This window comes from Podarcis vaucheri (assembly GCF_965113315.1).
Source record: "Podarcis vaucheri genome assembly, chromosome: 13".
NCBI classification, from domain to species: Eukaryota; Metazoa; Chordata; class Lepidosauria; order Squamata; family Lacertidae; genus Podarcis; species Podarcis vaucheri.
In genome coordinates this window covers 19,884,608-19,905,220 of record NC_138751.1, presented here as the reverse complement: position 1 = coordinate 19,905,220, position 20,613 = coordinate 19,884,608, and the positions used below count along the sequence as shown (strand labels likewise).

The 20,613-nt window shown below is 48.0% G+C and overlaps 1 protein-coding gene across 3 annotated transcripts; it reads right to left on the bottom strand.

Annotated features, from left to right (window-relative positions):
* Positions 1 to 380: 380 nt before the first annotated feature.
* CDC42EP5 (CDC42 effector protein 5) lies at positions 381 to 19,178 on the bottom strand. Of its 3 annotated transcripts, none has more exons than XM_082197135.1 (3): positions 18,848 to 19,178; positions 8,944 to 9,341; positions 381 to 2,730 (listed from the first exon to the last, which is right to left on the bottom strand). In XM_082197135.1, exon 3 carries the CDS (start codon positions 2,728 to 2,730, stop codon positions 2,056 to 2,058), a length of 675 nt encoding a protein of 224 aa, XP_082053261.1. In that variant the 5' UTR covers positions 8,944 to 9,341; positions 18,848 to 19,178; the 3' UTR covers positions 381 to 2,055. The 3 variants fall into 3 exon arrangements, with proteins under 3 accessions (XP_082053261.1, XP_082053260.1, XP_082053262.1); XM_082197134.1 differs by having other exon boundaries at positions 18,914 to 19,178; XM_082197136.1 differs by lacking the exon at positions 18,848 to 19,178 and adding an exon at positions 18,223 to 18,715.
* Positions 19,179 to 20,613: the final 1,435 nt, after the last annotated feature.

Sequence of the window (20,613 nt, the reverse complement as noted above, 5' to 3'; positions counted from 1 at the left end):
AACTCGCTAGACGAAAGAGTTTTCCGTTTTGGAGGTGCTTCGCAAAACGAATTTCCTATGGGCTTGCTTCGCAAGACGACAATGTCTTGCGAGTTCCTGCTGGTTTTTTTTCCTTCCCCCCTTTTTTTCTAAGCCGCTAAGCCGCTTATCAGCTGATCCGATCAGCAGATGCCGCTAATAGCGCTAATTCGCTAATCCGTCAATGGGCTTGCTTCGCAAGACGAAAAAACCGCTAGACGAAGAGAATCACAGAACAGATTCTTTTCGTCTTGCGAGGCACCACTGTAGGTTTACAAAAAGCTACTAATGAGACGTGTGCGCGTGCACAAATATACACAGAGAATGTAAACACACTTTCCCACATGTATCTTTGTTAGTCATTTTGGTACTTTGGTCGACTGAAGAATGGGGTGGGGTGAGGGGTTGGGAACCCACACCTTTCTTACCACCAGAAACTCATTTCTGCTTAGTTGCCTGCAGGCAATTGTTACAGCCACCATCAGTGACTAAGTGAATTGCCCAACAATTTCAAGAACTGTAAATTGTTTACACTTTTGCTCAAACATCAGTTCACATTATGCCCAAGTCATTCCTCTTTCCTTCATCCATCCCATAATCTCTTGACTGGCCCTTTGAGACGGGAGGTGAGAAAGCTCCTCTGCTTTCTTTCACCTTAAACAGCAGACCCATTGCCCTCAACTTCCTCTCCAAAAGCTTCCATTGTCTTCCTTCCCCTACATCAGAGTTTCCCAAACTTGGGTCTCCAGCTTCTTTCTGGACTACAGTTCCCATAATCCCTGAACACTGGTCCTGCTAGCTAGGGATGATGGGAGTTGTAGCCCCCCCAAAAAAAAAAATCAGCTAGAGAACCCAAGTTTGGGAAGCCTCGCCCTACATTGTCTTCCTTTGCTGAGGCAAAGATGGCGGCTCCACTCCACCCTGTACAGAAGCCAACTTGACTTGCAGTTTATTTCTACTTCAGTGCTGATGATGAGATGGGATCCTTCACCACCCCAAGGGAACAAGCCAGATTAAGGTGCTCAGGGCAGGTCACATGGCAACACAGGGGGGGATGTCTGCTGGCTCAGGAGGAATAGCCAAGGCCTGCAGCTTCTGTCTCTCAGCATCTGCTGCCTGAAGCAGCCTCTTCACTCTCCCCAATATCAGGGAGGCCTTGCAGTTTTGTCAGTCCTGCTGCTGCTGGATATACAGATACACTGATGTACTGAATGAAGAGAAAGAAGTAGCCAGTGAATGGGTATCTGGACAGACAGAAAAGCACCAGGGTCAAGGAGTGGATGAGATGAAAAGCAAATGGTGGGCAGCAAATAAACAGGGATAACTTCACACTGCTAAATATGCTAGTGGGGTAATAGAACAATATAATTATTGGCTAAATAGCTGGACAGGTACATCAGAATATCTGTGCATCCTCATTCCCTCCATCCTTCCATAAACATGCCAATTTATTTCCAACCTGCCTGTCCTTCCAGCACTCTCAAAACACAGTTTCAGGTTTAGAGACAGAAACCAATAGTACAAGTGCAGGAGATGGAATCGTCCTTGGCAAGGTAGCCTGATGGATGGTTGCCTAAAACAACAGAGAAGTGGAAGGTGAGACAAAGATGGTATCAGTGGTGCACAACCTTGGATTCTGAGACGCCTTATAACCAAGATGCATTTTTTAGCGCATCAAAATATCTGTATCATCCCATGCCTTGGGAGAGTACAATAATTGGTCAGTGTGTGCGTTTCTCAGTTGCACAGTGCTTTTCTCTCACAAGAGAAGGGAGACTGCAAGAATCACACTGGAGGTGCAGCCTGCCTGCCTGCCCCTGTCCATTTTCCTCTTGAACGCAACCGTGAGAGATTTGAGATCAATGGCTCTTTGGGATGGGTCAACCAGCAGTCATCAGCAGACAACATTTGGCCCATAGACCAACTCACATCAGAGGGGCTGAGAAATTCTGCCAAAAAGAGGGCAGGAGGAGTGCTGGGATGGGGGGCAGCTAGAGAAACCAAAGCGATCAAATCCAACACTGCTCTTCTTCTTTCCTATAGTCCAATCTCTTCATCCTGTTCATCCTCAAAACTGTAGCCCTGCCCTTCGTCTTCCTCCTCCTCCTCTTCTTCCTCCTCCTGCTCCTCCTCGTCTTCTTCACCACTGCGATGGAGGTGCCCCTTTGGGCTGGAGCTTTCGACCCTCAGCGGTTCCTGTTCCTGCCCTCTGATGCTGTCCCAGTCTTTGTCCATCACTCCCAGCACATCGTCCAAGATGGAAGGCCCCAAGTCCAACTGGAAAGAGAGGAGGGATTCGGCATGTTCCAATGTGGGGCTCTCCAAGGAGAACTTCTGGGGCAGCTCCCAGTCCCTTCCGTTAGAGGGCTTCTGCCGCTCTGCCTTCTCCGGGGACTGCAGGGCCACGAAGCTGCCATCCGGGGTCGACGTCGCAGGGCTCTGAACTATGCCGTTCCCGCTCCCGGGTGGAGACAACAGTTCAAAGCGGGCATCTCCAGGGCTAGAGAAGGCCCCAGGGGACACATCAGGAGGCAGCCCATTGGCCTTGGAGCCCCCGTGGTTGCTGAGGAAAGACGTGTCGCCAAAAGCGTCTCCGCCGCGGCCGATGTGCATCGTGTGCCGGAAATCGCCCAAGGGGGCGCTGATCATTGCCCGGTCCAAACGCGGCCGCTTCTTGGAGTGGGAGACAGGGGACTGCTTGAGGATGGGCATCTGGGGGGGGGAGGAAGAGAGAAATGGGTGAGAAGGAGAAAGGGCTGGAAGCTTCCCAACGGAGCCAGGATAGTCGGTCCGTCAAGGCCTGGGATACATGGATCTGAGCGCTCCCAGCCTCTGCCACAGATTCCTCACTTGACCTTAGGCAACTCACTCGCCCATCTTGGTCCCCAGCCACAAAATGGAAACAATGGTCTACCATACAGGGCTTTGTGGAGACACACATTGAAAACCGCTTTTCATTCTCTCCCCCCCCCCCATAATCATTATTTTTAAAACTATATAGAATTCGCGGTTGTCTTGGCGGCTGCCTCATCTCTGTCAGATTCGTATCCTGCCCCTCCTTCCAAAAAGCTCAATGGAGGGCTAGCCCAGTTTATTTGCACAACAATTCTGCAAGGTAGGCCACACAGAATTTGCTACTTATTCTGAGGCTATTACCAAGTAGGGGTTTAAACCCAGGTCTGTATCCTTGATCAATCCACTTCACTCCACTGGCACTAAGGGTAGGGACCAGAGGCTCCTTCCCTCCTTCCCCAGTTCCTGGCTGAGATTTCAGAAGCAGAGCCTGGGATGAGTGACGGCAGGAACTGTTCCTGCCCCAGCGTAGGGTGCTGAGCTCCCACTCTTGCAGTCCAGAGGACAGCAACTTGTTCAACCCGTTCCTAGAACAAGGAACGCCTAGGTTGCCATGGGAGCTGGGACTCAGGACTCCTGGGTTCCTTAAGAGAAGGAGAAGGTTGGGGGTGTGGAACATGGAGGTAAAGGGTGGGGACCAGTGCTGGATTTACATATAAGCTAAACGAGGTATAGCTTAGGGCCCCAAGTGGGAGCCCCCCAAAAAAATTAAAGGAAAAAGAAACCTGGATGTACATTTCCAAAATATATGATAAAAAGCAAATAAAATAAAACCTACATAACAGCAACAGTGTTTTGTGTTGTGTAGGCTCCTATGATGTAAGTAATGGGCCCTGCCTGCTAGCCTGTTCTCTAAAAGATCGCTGGTTTGCTCATTTCTATATATAGGGTGCCTACATTCTGCATGGACTGGTTGCATGGCAAATGGCTTTAGATACCTATTAGGTCCATAAATTACCATATAGCATATATTCAACACACAAAAAGCGACAATTTGTTGCTGACAAAGGACAGCTGGACATATAAAGGACCTTCAGTAGCTTAGGGCCTCATCAAACCTAAATCCGGCCCTGGTGGGGACTGCTAAAATGGAAAAGACAGGGACTGGAAATCTTTGGCTACTACACTTGATCTTAACCGAGAGGCTGAGAAATGAAAGACAAGTGGGGTTTAGTTAGGATCACAGCTGAAGATAATGGGATCATCGGGACACTACAGATTTAAGCATGGGAGAAATCAGTACAGCCTGGGGACCGAGCCCCAGAGTGGGTAGCTGAAGGGAACACATTCTCTCCCTGTTTACCTCAATTTCCCTCTTGTCCAACTTTTAAGTGCCTCAGAGGAAAGACCTACCTGTTTTCGTACTCTGTACTGTGCCAGACACATGGATCAAGGCTGGCTCTGCCATGTGCTACTAGCCCAGAGATGGAAAGAAGAAAGGGTCCCTATCAGGGAGGAATGGCAAGCTAAGCTGACTGACTAAGCAGAAATGGCAAAGCTGACCATAAAGCTCAGGAACCAAGAGGACAAAATCTTTAAAAAGGAATGGGGAAAATTTATAATCTATTTAAGAGACCATTGCAAGCAGAGGAAAACATTAGCAGAATTTTAATTTCACTTGTAACGTAACAAATATTATGGGCAATATGGATTGATATAAAATGTAGATTATCGAATAATATGCAGTTGTAAATGCTGACAATAGGACCCATGAAGGGGGTGGTGGGAAGTCTTGAGATTCAGAGTAATCTCTATATGTGGATAAGCATTTGGATTGTTATAATTTTATATTGGTAAAATCAAATAAAAATGATTTTGTAAAGAAGGGCTGGCTCACCCATGAGCGGCAGTGTTCACTGGGGGAGCAAATCCTGACATTGATCCTTCTCCCCCCCCTCCCCGTTCTTGATGTAAGGTAAAGGTAAAGGAGCCCCTGACCGTTAAGTTCAGTTGTGGACGACTCTGGGGTTGTGGCGCTCATCTCGCTTTACTGGCCGAGGGAGCTGGCGTTTGTTCGCAGACAGCTTCCGGGTCATGTGGCCAGCATAACTAAGCCGCTTCTGGCAAACCAGAGCAGCGCACGGAAACGCCGTTTACCTTCCCGCCAGAGTGGTACCTATTTATCTACTTGCACTTTCATTGAATTGTAGAGTTGGAAGGGACCCCCAGGGTCTTTGACGTGCTTTCCTGCCAGGAGCAGGGATCGAGCAACGGGAGCTCACCCCGTCATGGGGATTCGAACCACCGACCTTCTGATTGGCAAGCCCAAGGCTCAGTGGTTTAACCCACAGCTCCACCTGCATCCTTTAACCCCCTTCTTCCATGACAGGGAGGGGGGAGCTATATTGGGGTCCGCCTCAGGTGTCAAAATGTCTTGGGCTGGCCCTGACATGGATGGTGCTTTGGAGATACACACAGGAAGGTGGGACTCCTGGGTGCTGCCTCCCTATTGCATGTGATGATCTAAGGTGTGATGATCTAAGAGCCGGGGATGATTCATGCTTTAATGGGGAACAACGCAGCTGCACTGGGGGTAGGAGACATAGTCTGGGCAAGTACTGGGGAGGGGAGGAGAAGGAGGACAACAAGGAGGAGGTGGAGGCCAAGTTAGAAGAAAGCCGGCAAGCTCCGAAGATCAGAAAGCGCTGACAGAAGTGGAAAAAAGGGCAGGGAGGGAGAGTCGAGTCAGCACAGGTGGGAGAGAAAGAGAAACCCAAACACATTAGGAGGCAAGGAGAGAAAAGAACCCAGGAGTCCTGGCTGCCAGCATCCCTTCCTCTCAGCCACTCAACACCACACCCTTCCAGCAGAACACAGGAAGGTAGCTGGCTGCCAATCTCCTAGCCAGCTCTTAACTCTTCAGGTACCAAAAAAACCTGGAATGGGGAAGGACGGAGCCCTTTCCGTAGAAGGGAAATTTCACTTTTAAAAAACCCACGAAATGTGCATTAAAAATCTACAATAACAGACAAAGTCTAATGGTTCTAAATCTTGCCCGCTCACTAAGTTCCACCAACACTTAGATAAAATGCTGGTTCTTCGTCATACCTCAGAAATGCATCCCTCAACTGTGGAGGCAGCTGCCAATATTTGGCGCAACTATTTTTTTTATTATACTGAGTGGTTAGATATGCTGATGGTTTCTCTTTCGTTATGCATTGCTTCTTTCACTTATTTTCCTACGTGCTCCAAGCTGCTTTGGGCATAGCTTTCTGCTGCAAAAGCAGCGGGGGGGGGGGGACGGGACGGGACCAACATATGTTTTTGTGGAGGTCAGTAAATTCCATAAAAAATAAATAAATACTGAGATATGTCTGTAGGGCAGCTCAGGCCCAGAGGCTGATTGTGGCCCTCCAGGCCTCTCTACGTGGCCCTCAAGACTCTCCCCAAGCCACACCCCTCACAGACCCTCTTTTGCACCCTCCCTTTGTGTTTTTGCCTGGCTGGAGAGTCTTTGAACTCTTATAATGCTTCTTGCCAGCCTAGAAAGAGAATAAGAGAGGGTTATGTGGCAAACTGGCTCCACCCACTTTCTCTCCTGGCCACGCCCACCACTGGCATGTGGCCCTTGGAAGGCTCCACAGAAGAGAATGTGGCCCCCAAGCTGAAATGGTCCCCCCTTGCTCTAAGGTTGAGCTCTGGTTGCATGGCCCTCACAGCCATCTCTTCTTGACTCTGTCTATTCCTTATTCCCCTTAGCTACCTCTCCCCACTGTCAAGACTATACTGTAAAGCCCTTGGGGCAGAGACCCAGCTTCACTGCTTAGGTTAAATCAGCAATACACTGTGTATGTGTTATTTACCACAACAGTTACTGTACTTTATGGAACACAACCCAGCCTAGACTAGACAGGGCTGCAAGGTGGATTTTCCCACCAGATCCAGCCCTGCTTAGCTTCAGCAATGTTGAATTTCAAGGCAGCTTTGGTGAAAGGACCGCTTCAAAGTGGCTGCATCCATTGTATAACTTCTGCCAAAGTGCTCTTTGCCTGAACTGGCGTATCTCCCACCCCGAAGGCCATAAATGATAAACACCAACCCTGAGCCAGCAACAACAGTGCAATGCTCCACTGGATATATTTGGGGGGGGGGGGTGAGATAGAAAAGTTGGTAGAATAGGAAGCCCAGCCTGGTCAACATGACCCTGGTTAAATATATGCTCTCCTCCTTCTAAGCCGGAGTTTACATGAAGACAGCTAAGTTCTGGGACAGGCAGAGCAGGAAGACAAATTCAAAAGGTGGCTTTTAAAAGAACAGAAGAACGGAAGATCACTAAATGGGTAACCAGTGGATGGGAAAGAGCTGTGGTGTTTGTGTCATTAACTGCAGTCCAGGAGAGATATATCAAGCAACACTTGCACTAACAGCATACATATAACAACCAGAATAGTACTGGGAAAACTACATTGGAAGTCGGGTTTGTTTTGGGGGTGGTGGGAGAAGTATTCTCCCAAGCATAAAAGAGATTGCATTCACAAATCCAGCTTGCCAACAGCTACTCGCCTGGTCACCTGTGTCAAATTCAGACTCGCCTCCAGGCGACTAGCAGGGAAAATGTTATAACTTGTTTGTTTTTCATGAATGCCCCGGTTGACCAACATAGTCTGTGAGGACAAGTTAGCTAATAAGAAGCAGGGGGCAGTTTGTGGACGGGAAGTTTTCTCTACGCAAGGCTGATTTCAGGCAAGGGGTGTGGGGAGGGGAGAGCAGGGGATAATGCCACAATAACCCCCCCCAACAAAAGTGGACTCTTGGGAGCACGCACTATAACTCATCAATTGTGCATGCAATAACTTAACAGGGGGACGGGGAACAGCTGAGATCCAGAAGGGCTGGGGTCTGACATGGTCCTGGCACGAACCCAGAGAGGCTTATGCTCCAGCCTCTTGGGAGAAGATATCTATTCCCTCCTTTCCCGTCCATGTTTCCCTTCTCTGCGGATAACAGATATGGTTACGAGCCCCGGAGTACAATGACGGAATTTCCTTTGGTAAATGAAATGAAGTCCTTTGAAAGGCTCAGATGTGGCCGAGGTTGAGGAAATGATTGGGAATCGGGGGAGGGAGGATGTGATGGGGCAGAGCCATTTAGCCCGGACACCTGGGTTCCCTGGAACAGAACAGTGATCAAGTGAATACAAAGTGCCAGCGAAGGGCTTGGGAGCCAGGGCTCTTCTTGGAAAGGGACAGGATTTAATTGGGTTGTTGTGGTGGCGGCGAAACCAACATGGGTGTTTGAACGTGTGGGTTTGCTGGCTGAGAGGTGGGATATGGGGGGTTTCAGCATGATGAGGGACTGGGTGCAAATTAGGTCCCCTACACTGATTGGAGGCTTACAGGGGTGGGAGAAAGCCAGGAAGGACTCCTGGGTTCTTTAGGAGGGGGGGTCAAGAAAGGGGGCATAGGGGAGGTTTAGCTGCAAGCCAGGATTTTTGATTGCCTCTGGAGAGCATGCCAAGAAGCTCAGGCTAGGGGGCCTATTTACTTTAGCCCCAGCCAACACCCTCTCCTGCTCCCAAGCCCAGTCGCTCTTTGATTTATGGCCACTCACTCATTCCTCTTGCCAGACACACACCCCTTTTGCTACACAAACGGTGGCTTCTCCCTCCCCGCCCCCTTCTCTCCTGGGATGAGGCCCCCAAGGGCTGAAGACCATCTCCACCCACCCACCCACCCCACCTTTCGAGGAGAGAACCACCCAAACATGCCCACCACACTCAAGCCCACTCCCCAGCCCCACAACCCAACTCAGGAACCCTTCAGCTTTTCCCCACCTCTTCCAGATTTCCTGTGCCTTGACTCCTAAACCCCAGTCCTCTGTTAGAGGACCCAGGAGTCCTACTCCCCTGCCGGCTGGCTCGAAACCACTAAATCCCACCCTGCCTTGTGGGGGAGCCCATAAGGCCTGTCTGGCAGCCACTCCCTGCTGACCCCACAATCCTGTCTCCGGGAACTCAGGAGTCCAGACAGCCTGCTGCGCTCTCTCGCCTTCTGACTTGCAGCAGTCGGCTGAGAGCTGTCAGCCGGCACAAAGCATTGCTTAGAAGCTCTCCCAGGCGCTAGCGAAACTCACCTTTGCAAAGAAAACACTCCAACGTCCTTTTCCTTTCCCCCACAGCTCGGGGTGACTCACAGGACTGTCCCGGTCGTTCTTCCTGCTTTTGTAGTCGCCCCGATCCGCTGCCTCTGCCAAGAGGCAGTGCCAAGTGAACCAGAGCCACAAAACGCGTATATCCTTCCCTGGATATTTGCAGTTGGATCCTGTCGCCACTTTTGTCTAGCTAGGTCCGGGAAGTTTGCTCACAGTTCTCAGAAATCCCCAGCAAAATTTCCTCTTTTCTCTCTCCTTTCATTTGTCCGCCTCTCACACTCCTCTCTTTCTCTCTCTCTCTCTTTCACCCACTTCTTCTTCGTCACGAGTTTTCACTCCTCCCTTCTTGGGTGGTGGCCCGGAATTTTATTTATTTATACCTGCATTAGAAAGATGAAATCGTAGATGTCATAAGCTCAAGCAAAACCAAACACACCGCTTGCCCCAAAGAAAAGAAAGAGAGGGGGGGGGAGGAGACACAAGCCCCAAATGCGCGGGGGGGGGGGGAAGAACGCTTGGGATCCAGGAGCCAAAAAAAATATTGTCCCAAGAAGAGGGGAGAGGAAATTTGAAAAACACAAAAAGCCTCTCCATTGCCTTATAAAGTTCACTGCATTCCTGAACTTCCGGACTTGGTTGGCGTATTTGGAAACCAGGCTAAGCGCCGGATTGGGGAGGATTGGTGAAAGAGCAGAGGGCTGCAAAGAAGGGAATTTGAGAAAGGAAGCATATGGCTTTAAAACAAAAGTGGCATGTTGAAAAAACAACAGCGAGGAGGTATGGAAAGAGGGAAATTGAAGTGGAGGATGGTGGAAGGGAACAGGGGAGAAACAACTGGGAGCAAGATGGGGGGGGGGGAGAGATGGAAGAAGACTGATGGAGAGGGCAAAGGATGCCCTAAGCTATATTGGGGCATGGGGCTATCCCATATTAAGGAAGCAACAACTTATGCACAGAAAATCAAACAGAAAAGATAATGGAGCGGCTAGGGACACAAAAGACAATCAGGAAGGGTGATGCAATTGGAAAGAATGGAGGAGTGGGGTACCACATGACTGTGGGGGGCATCAATGTATGGATAAGAAAGATAAACCCAAGGCTGTAGGTTCTGTGCAATTAGAATTTAAAACCTCAACATTCTTTTTTTTTTAAAAAAAGGTTTCTTGCCCTCATGATTGGTTTTGCTGATGGTTCCCATTTTTCTAGGCTATATACACTATCACCTTTTCCTTCACTAAAGGTCTCCTTATGCCCAATTTATTCTAACTGCTCAGTGGATGGTAGAGGGTGCAATTCTTGCATAAAACTCAACCGCTACCTTCAAAATTAAGCAAAGCATGCTCATCATAAAATCTAAGCATATCGGCGTAATTTTTTTTAAAAAAATATTTTTTTTATTACATTTTCCAGGGACAGAAAAAAAAAAAAAGAACTCCAACATTCCAAAACTTTTTTCCATAACCAACCGGACTTCCCCACATCTCCCTCACCCTGCATTCTTTACAATAAAGATATCAGCAAATTATTACCTTGTTTCATGCATTCTTTTGTACTTTCCAAATATTATATTTTGGATTTTAAATACTTATTATCAATTTACTTGTACCTTGAATTAAATATAATATTACTTTAAACTTTAACCCTTTCATACTTATAGCTTAGGTTCCTATATCTTTAAATCCTGATTGCTGAAGCTAGATTTTCCAAATCATGCCAATTCTTAAGATTCATATAACTTATAATATTTTTGTAGATAGTCCTTAATTTTTTTCCAATCCTCCTCCATTGTCTCTTCTCCCAAGTCTCGGATACTGCCAGTCATTTCAGCCAATTCCATATAGTCCATCAGTTGTGTCTGCCATTCTTCCAGTGTGGGCAAATCTTGTGTCTTCCAGTGCTTTGCGATGAGTATTCTTGCTGCTGTTGTTGCATACAGAAAAAACGTTCTATCCTTCTTTAACACCTTCTGGCCGACAATGCCCAAGAGGAAGGCCTCTGGTTTCTTGGTGAAGGTATACTTAAATACCTTTTTTAGCTCGTTATAGATCATTTCCCAGAAGGCCTTCACTCTCGGACAGGTCCACCAGAGGTGAAAGAATGTCCCTTCAGCCTCTTTACATTTCCAACATTTGTTGTCAGACAGGTGATATATTTTTGCAAGCTTGACTGGGGTCATGTACCACCTATATATCATTTTCATAATGTTTTCCTTTAAGGCATTACATGCCGTAAACTTCATTCCGGTGGTCCATAACCTTTCCCAGTCCTCAAACATAATGTTATACCCAATATCCTGTGCCCATTTTATCATGGCTGATTTGACTGTCTCATCCTGTGTATTCCATTTAAGCAACAAGTTATACATTCTCGAAAGTACCTTAGTCTTTGGTTCAAGCAATTCTGTCTCTAACTTCGATTTTTCCACCTGAAATCCAATTTTTTTGTCCATTTTAAAAACCTCTTGAATTTGAGCATAATGTAACCAATCTCGCACCTTACTCTTTAATTTGTCCAGGCTCTGCAGCCTCCAATTGTCTCCAATTTTTTCTATTATTTCCCAATATTTCGGCCACATATCGGCGTAATTAGAGTTTCCTTGGCACCCAAGGTGCATCTCATTGGCAGACAACAATAGGCAAGAACCATACATATGAGGAGAGAATGTGTTAAGAGATGTGATGGATAGATGAATTGCTCCATCTTACTGGTTCCTAAGTCCCATGTAAAAGGCTCCCCGCAAGCAGAAAAATAGAGCAGCAAGGGGAGGGCTTGCAATACAGCTCCTCTTACTGAAGCACAGGCTCTCTTCTTGCAGGGACTCTGTGTCACAGGAGGCAAACCTACCATAAAATTGCACCCTGCGGCCTTCTCTTTAATTCCAGGTGTTGCCAGGAAGAGGGTCAGAAACTTTGAATGCAGTTACTTTACGGTGCAAGGCATTATGGGTGGTCAGAGGCACTTGCCTCTTTGTCACGAACCTGTGGCTGATGATCACCACAGAATCCTGGGACCATCAGCATTGAAAACAAGTTTTGAGCCAGATAACCCTGGTATCTTGATCTTAAATGTACCTCTTTACCCCTTTGACACCTGAGATGTGTGTTTTCAGGACCTCCCTATACCTGTGACTATAATCTTCCAGCTGCATTTAATTCTGAATTTTAAATACCATTAACCCATTGTGGGATGTGCTGATGAAGCATGGATATTATTATTATTATTATTATTATTATTATTATGCAAGCCAGGGGATTATTTTCAACTTCTGTGGTGTGCAACAATATAAAGGTAAAGGGACCCCTAACCATTAGGTCCAGTCATGGCCGACTCTGGGGTTGCGGCGCTCATCTCGCTTTATTGGCCAAAGGAGCCAGCGTACAGCTTCCGGGTCATGTGGCCAGCATGACTAAGCCGTTTCTGGCGAACCAGAGCAGTGCACGGAAATGCCGTTTACCTTCTAGCTGCAGTGGTACCTATTTATCTATTTGCACTTTGACGTGCTTTCAAACTGCTAGTTTGGCAGGAGCTGGGACCGAGCAATGGGAGCTCACCCTGCCGTGGGGATTCGAACCGCCGACCTTCTGATCGGCAAGCCCTAGGCTCTGTGGTTTAACCCACAGCGCCACCTGTGTCCCTGTGCAACAATATAGAAGCACACTTGTTTTTGTGCAGAACGTATTCCCTTTGCCATCAGGTATACCCTTTATGCAACTGGGATCAAGGAAGACTGGGCTGAAGATCAACAGGTGGAGCTCCCAGACTTACTTCTCTGCCACAGGAATCCTCCTTTTAGAGTTTATGCACTGGCAGTCAGATGGAGGGAGATCTGCAGTCCTCCCAGAGTGTGGATGGATGGATGTAGCCATGGGGGCACAGACAAAAAGCGAAGATTGGGAGAAGGACGGCTGGTTGAAAGGAGAGGAGTTTGGAGATGAATGGTTTAAAGGGGGAGGCGCGATTGCCTGCTAAGATTAGTCAGCTTTAAGAAAAACAACCTTTCGAGAGGGAGATCTATGTCCGTATGTGGGACGCAAGGGGTGAAGGAGGTCGTTGCACATACCGATAAATCTCAGAGTCAAGAACTTTTTATCTCTATTTATGAGCATCAGGTTCAAAGCTTATGTTTAACAGTGAAGTAGACAAAAAAATGGGGGAGAGAGACAAGAGGGCAATCCTAGGAGACAGCGGCCGCTATTCTCCTCCTCCTCTTCCATCCCCACCAGACATCTTTGCTCCTCATCTAATGGCAACATCATTCAGATAAGGCTTTAAGAAAAAAGTTAGTATTTCTCTGTGCCCTAGTACTGGGGTCAGGAAACTTTTTCAGCGGGGGACCTGTCCACTGTCCCTCAGACCTTGTGGGGGGCCAGACTATATTTTTTTGGGGGGGAGGAATGAATTCCTATGCCCAACAAATAACCCAGAGATGCATCTTAAATAAAAGGACACATTCTACTTATGTAAAAACACTCTGATTCCCGGACCGTCCACAGGCCAGATTTAGTAGGTGATTGGGCTGGATCTGGCCCCCGGGCCTTAGTTTGCCTAACCATGCCCTAGTATGTCAGGATGGGGCACACACAGCCCACCAGAATATTGTGGCAGATTCCTGAGGTGGAAGAATGAACAGTGGCCAGTTCAGGATGCAAGTGCAAGGGGCCGTGTGTCTTGCCTTCAAGCTAGAACAGCAGGCAGAAGGCTGAGCATTTGCTAAAGGGGTTGGTCTTGCTAGCAGTCCTAACATTTAGATTTTAGGAATGAAAGCATGGCTAAAAACAAAAACAAAAACCAGCGCTCAGAGGATTTGAGAAATCTGCTGGTCATCTTATTTATTACATTTATATCCCACCTTCTCCCCCCAACCCCCATGGAGCTCAAGATGGCATACCAGGTTCTTCCCCATCTCATTTGATCCCAACAGCAACCCTGTGAGGTAGGTTAGGCTGAGAGGCAGCGATTGACCCAAGGTCCCCCAGTGAGCTTCATGGCCCAGCGGAGGGTTTGAATCCTCGTCTCTCAGGTTCGACTTCAGCACTCACTACACCACACAGTCTCCCTTATTGGGCTACAGTGGTACCTCAGGTTAAGTACTTAATTCGTTCCGGAGGTCCGTTCTTAACCTGAAACTGTTCTTAACCTGAGGTACCACTTTAGCTAATGGGGCCTCCCACCACTGCCATGCGATTTCTGTTCTCATCCTGAAGCAAAGTTCTTAACCTGAGGTACTATTTCTGGGTTAGCGGAGTCTGTAACCTGAAGTGTCTGTAACCTGAGGTACCACTGTATTTACATTTGAAGGATGGAGCCAACAGAGGGGGCTCAATGGCATAAAGGATCAGGCCACATCTGGCCTACATACCGCACTCTGGTCCCCACTTCTCAATCCCACCCCTGATTTAGAAATAATGTCATTTATTTGAAACTATTTTTAGGCATTATTTTTTTTGGACAATGCCCATCCAAGGTGGCTTTACAGCCATAAAGCCAAGAAGGAGCAGAAGAAAAAGAAACAGTTAACACAGATGTTTTAAAACCAGAAATAGCTTGGCCCATCTCCTCACGAGAATAAGAAAGCCAGGAAAACATGGCCGCAGCCCAACCAAGAAAACATCACTCCTGGAAGGCCAATTGGAAAGGGCAGATCTTCAAGGCTTTCTGAAAACCCCGCTGCACAGAAGTCTGAAACTCCCTTCCGTCCAACGAGGCTAGAAAACATTGTTCCAATAATGAGACTAGATTAAAAAAACAACGAATTAAGGCATTTTCCAGCCACGAGCCTGAGTGAGGCAAAATATTGGGGGAATGATAAAGAATTGTCGATTAAGGGGGTGGAGGTGACAGCAGCCAGTAACATGACCTGAAGATAACAATTAGCAAATAGGTAATGGGAGATTTTGGCAGCAGCAGAGGATGAGGGACTGGAACAGGAGAGTTTTTATTGAGTACTGGAAAAAGTAATCAACAAGACAAATGAAGAGTTTTCTCCTTAAGTTTACTGGAAACGTGTGCGTGACTTTTTGTTCCTTTAGAAAATATAAGCAAACTTGGACCTTTCAGCAAACTTGGACCTTCATCAGAGGAGCAGAGAGCGCTGCCTCCTAACCGCTCCTGCTCCAATTTCATAAAGTCAATGGCATTTTCCGCCCATGGATGTTTCTGCTATCAGGGTCTTAGCTGTTCAATTTGCTGTTATCTGAAATGCTTCCTTTCTGTTCCCCCGCACACTGATGCATCAGCAAAATGATGCATTGCCATGTGACTCATTGATTGATCTCTATCCACGATGGGATAAAAAAAGGAATAGGGAGACCATAGGCCTTGACCACAGCGAAGAGTTTCAGGGAAACTGGGTTTTGACTGGGAATCACAAAGGGAGAAAGGGCTGCTGCAGTCAGGCCCTGGCTCACCAGCTTCCCACAGATATCTGTGAGATGTGAGAACTGTGATGTGAGGCCAGTGTGAGAACAGGATGCTAGACTAGATGAGCCATTGGCCTGATCCAGCAAAATCTTCTTACGCTCCGCATGTGTGTGTAAGAAATTTAGGTGCAATTCCTGAACTCTCTGAACGGGTTCTAGACTGAAATACAAGAACCACTTTATCCAAGTTGCTTTCGTGTAAGGGAAGCGGGGAAATCCTGTGTCTAGAGATTGCTCCAGAGTTCGGCAGCTACACAGGGTGTAAATACAACTGAGAGGGGACCTCCTGTTCAGGGAGGTTGTGACCAAAGCTTATTCTGGGGTGCAGGGGTTTGGCAACTTGTTCTTATTCAGGCTGCAGTGTCAAATAAGGAACTGGGAACCAGGAGCCACCTTGAGACTGGTCCAACAAGCTGTGGAAGAAAGCTCTGCTCAGTTGCAACAACTGCCTCCTATGCACACAGCGTTTTGCCTACGCACCTGCTTTGGTACACCGAAAGGGCTTCCTTGTAGGAAATTGCTGAGAGTTAAAAGAGCAGCCCATCTGGGATCAGACCCCAAAGTCCAGCAACCCGCCAAATGCTAACATGTGAAGAAGGTCTAGCAATGAGGATGGGGTGGAAGGGTTTGGCTGGATCCTGGGATGAGTAGGGAGGTGTTTAGAGTCACAGTGAAGCGCGGCGGATCTGGCGCAACAAACAGCATGTCCAACGCAAGACTGCAAGCTCCTTGGGGCAGGGGTCTGTTTGATTTGCTCATGCTATTCTGTTAAGTGGGACATACATCGGTGATGCTATAAAAAGATGGCGGCTCAGCTCTGGTTTCAACTCCCTGTTCAGTCAAGGACACACTGGTTTCCTCGAAGGCAAGTTTCCTCCTGACCTCAGCTTCCCCATCTGCTAAGAAGGGGGAGTAAAATAGCTCACTCACCTTCCACAAGCGCCTCATACAGAGTCAGATCATGGGTCCACCTAGTTCAGAACTGTTTACACTGACTTGCAGGGACTCTCCAAGGTGTTCCCAGCCTGGCCTGAAGATGTCTGGGAACAAACCTGGAATCTTCTGCGTGCAAAGCAGGCGCTCTGTTGCAGAGCAATAGCCTTTCCTCTGACGCAAGCATTTCATGCTGACAGGAGCACTTTCATGAGGCTAAAGCACAGCATGTGTAACTCCTCCCAGTAGAATCCAAAGGCTGCATTAGCCATGCCGGCTAAATAGAACCTCCACGTTCAGGGGAAGGCTATCTCTGGAGACAAACAGGGAACAACTCTTACCTTTGTGACCTGCTTAAGGGGTTCTGGAGGCATCCTTGAAAACAAGGATGCTGGGCTAGATGGAACTTGGGTCCGATTCTGCAGGACTCTCTCGCAGTCTTTCTTAACCTGTGGGTCCCCAGATGTTGTTGGACTACAACTCCCATCATTCCTAGCCCGCATGACCAGTGGTCAGGGATGATGGGAGTTGTAGTCCAACAACATCTGGGGACCCACAGGTTGAGACCCACTGGTAAGGGGAAGAGAAGCCAGATCTCCGATTTCTCTGGGGAAACAGCAAAGTCTAGTGTGGGCAGAGAATCAAGGAGGAATAAGGAATCAAAGCAGATCATGTATCAAAACATTGTAAACGAACCTCATTTTTTAAAAAAGACAGCTGAGTTAACACCAGCAGCACTAAAAGAGAGACACAGAGAAATAAATCAATAGGAGCCGCAATACCAAAAACAAAACACAAAAATCAATTAACTAGGCAAGCAGGGACAACGAACCACATGACTGCAATTCAATCAGCAGCGACAGGAATCCAGGTTTATATAACAAGCAGAGGATCCGCGGCACCCTTCCCCCGCCAAGCGCCCTGGAGACCTGGAACACGCTTTGAACATGCTGTGCGCCATGTGATCCTCAAAGGCATAGGCTTGTGCCCAACTGAGCAGGTTTTGCCAGGGACAGTGGATGGGCCTTGCCAAATGCAGATCAATGATTTTACATATGCACACAGCAGGGATACAGGAAAATCCACAGCTCTGCACAGCACTGTCAGCCCAATAACAGACAACTCAAAACTCTGAAGACTTTTTACACACAAGCGCACACTGTTTCACAACCAGCGATGTGGATTTTTCTGGGAAATTTTGAATTGGATAATTAGGCTAGTTTGCCTAATTAGGTAACATGCCTGAGGAAAATTTCTGATGCTCTAGACAATCACTTAATTCAGCATGTTTAATTTACTTGTATTTGGTGAACAAAGCCCAAAACTCTAGAACTGCCAAGCTTGCCCGATATCTATACAGTGGTACCTCGGGTTAAGTATTTAATTCGTTCCAGAGGTCTGTTCTTAACCTGAAACTGTTCTTAACCTGAAGCACCACTTTAGCTAATGGGGCCTCCTGCTGCCACCGCACCGCCGGAGCACGATTTCTGTTCTCATCCTGAAGCAAAGTTCTTAACCTGAAGCACTATTTCTGGGTTAGCAGAGTCTGTAACCTGAAGTATATGTAACCTGAGGTACCACTGTACTGCAACCAGCACCTGTTAATTGTTACTGATCGACTTAGGAGATTTTTCCGCCGAACAAAACCAAGGCTTGGGAAACTGACTGTCCCCACATCACTGTGCGAAACTCACATGTCCTATGTATGAACCAGCCATGTGCATCACTGCTCACCCACACAATCCTGAGCTGTGCATACAAATACACATATGAACCTTTCAGCCCAATACAAAACAGCCAATAGCCTTCCTAAAAGGGACTGGATCCTTCAGGATGACCCTTCTTGACACATTTGCTCATGTTCCCCTGCAAGTGTGAACATGCACATGTTCAGAAGGTGTGCAGGTACCTTTTCCGAATGCAGTTCCCTCCAGCGCTAGCCGGCCTCCCCCTGCCTGACATCAATTCCTTCCTAACCGGGTATCTTCTGCCTTGGGATGATTTGTGTGTGATTAACTTCTCTCCTTCTGTTTACAGCCTCTTCTCCCTGGCTCACCCCATTTGCTCACAAGTTAGTCATCCACAGGCAATTCTAATCCACACTTCCTCTCCCAGCCAGACCCAGCGCATGGACATAGGGAGCACAGAACTCAGGCTGCCCGCAGATCTCCTCTGGTCTCTAGAAACGTTTCCACGACGAGATTCTAATTCATTACTACTCTACACTCCCTTTCCTGGCTCCCAGTCATTGTGGCTTCAACCTCTGGTCCACGCTTCCTTTCCAACAAACTCAGAAGTCTTGAGTCTCTGGAGGCTCCTAGATCAGACGAGGAACCGCCCCAATATCCACACCGTGGTTCCAGCCCAGTAGTCCAGAGAACCCAGGAGTCCTGGCTCCCAAACCGATTGCTCTTCAAGAGAGTATCCCCGCTTCTAACCCACTAGGCAACACTACCTTCCCAGAGAATCCGGGGTTCCCTGCCCCTTTCCCCTATATTTTCCAACGGAGCCCCGGGACTCTCGAGCCTACTCACGCCCTTTACAGAAAGGAACCCAGGAGTCCCGGCCCACGAAACTCTCCGGGGGGCGACCCGTCGTACCTCTTTCCATCTCTCGAGCAAAAAGTTCCAACCACTCGGCTCAGCTACTCGACTCCGCTTTACAGCTCTGGCAAGCCAGAGGTTAAAAGGGACGGGCGGGTCTCACGCCGCGCCCACTTTCCCTTCCTTGCTCCACTTTCTTAAAGGGATATACCAGGACGAATTCGGGAAGAGGATTGCATGATCAATAACTAAAAAATAAAATAAAGGCTGCTCTTGGGAAAGCTTAAAGGATACACACACGATGTAGCCGGAGGAAAAAAAAAAGACTGCGGAACTCAGAATGGAGGCGGGTGGGAGAACTGAAGAAAGTTAATGCTGGAAAAGGGTTTTTTTCCCCTCCCCTCTCCCTTCCCGCCCCCACCCCGGCGGCTAACCCAACCCTAGGATGGAATTTCCTGAAAGTTCCTTTCCCAGGGAGAATAATCAGTTCCAGATGGGAAAAGTGGGGGGAGTGAAAGAGGAATTGGGAGAACTGATAGGAGACGAGAGGGAGAACAGAGAGGGGGTTTGGTGGCAATGTGAGAAGGGGAAAGGGGAGGGGAGCCCAGCACAGGAATGGGAGAATGGGGCAGAGACTAGACGGAGAAAAGAAACAGAACCTAGATAATGGAGGAGAGAAGGCAGATACTGGCGGCCGCTTCACACGTGCGCAGCTTCACGTGTCACACACGCGCGCTGCAGGGACGCGTGGCTACTGCGGCGTTATTTAGTGTGGCGCGGCCAGCCGCATCCTCCCAGCGCTTGGGAGCAAGCGGCCCTTTTGCACGCATGTGTAGGGTCACTCATTCACTGCGCTGTTCTTCATTTCACAAACTTTATCAAGAGCGACGGTGAGGGTTATTGACAGCAAAACGGTTACGGCCAAGATGCAAACGTTGTGTGTGTGTGGGGGGGGTGTCTTGTAATGTGTGAAGCGTCAGTGAAGCAGTTAAGAAAATTGAGGGGAGGAAGGAAATTGAGGAAAGGAGGATAGGAGCGCAGTGGGGGGGGTGTCCTTCCAGATGGTGGTTTATGTTTTGTTTTTGGGTGGGATGTAAAGGAGAGTTAAGAACACAAGAGCCCAACTACACAGCATGTTGGTTCTGCATCTGTACACTTAAGTGCAAGATGGGGTTTGTTTTGTTTTTCAACACCAATTGCCAACAGTTGGAACCCCAGCATGGGGGTCGGGAGTCGGGGAGGGAACTTTACCCCCCACCTGTGTTGTGGGGCTGAAGGCTCCTGAGCCTGTAATTTACACCAGGAGAAAGCTCCCATTGAAGTTAATGGGATCACACCAAGGTCTACCGAGCTTGGCATCATCCTTCCCACAGTGGCCAAGGAGATGTCCATGGGAAGCACCCCCAAAACAAAGAAGGGGGGCAGGAGGTTGGTAGCTCTCTTCTCCTACAGTTGTTCTGTATTATGTATTCAGTCACATGCTGCCTTTGAATGTGGCTCATATACTTAATAACTGTCTTACCCTCTTTTAAGCCATCTCAAACAGTGGTCCTTGCTACATCTTGTGACCAGGAATTCCACAGAATAATTTTGTGTTGAATGAGGAAGCGCTTCCTTTGGTCTTTCCTGTGTCTCCAGTCAACCCATTTCATCGGATTACTCCCAAGGTCGGGCATTAGGGTTGGGCGCATTGTGTCCCAGGCGAGCCAAACAGATGCTTCAGGTCCTTTAATTTATTTTTAGGAGTGCTGGAGAAT

What these genes read in the sequence shown, in the direction of transcription:
- CDC42EP5 (XM_082197135.1), bottom strand. Translation starts at nt 2,730, where the DNA reads ATGCCCATCCTCAAGCAGTCCCCTGTCTCCCACTCCAAGAAGCGGCCG.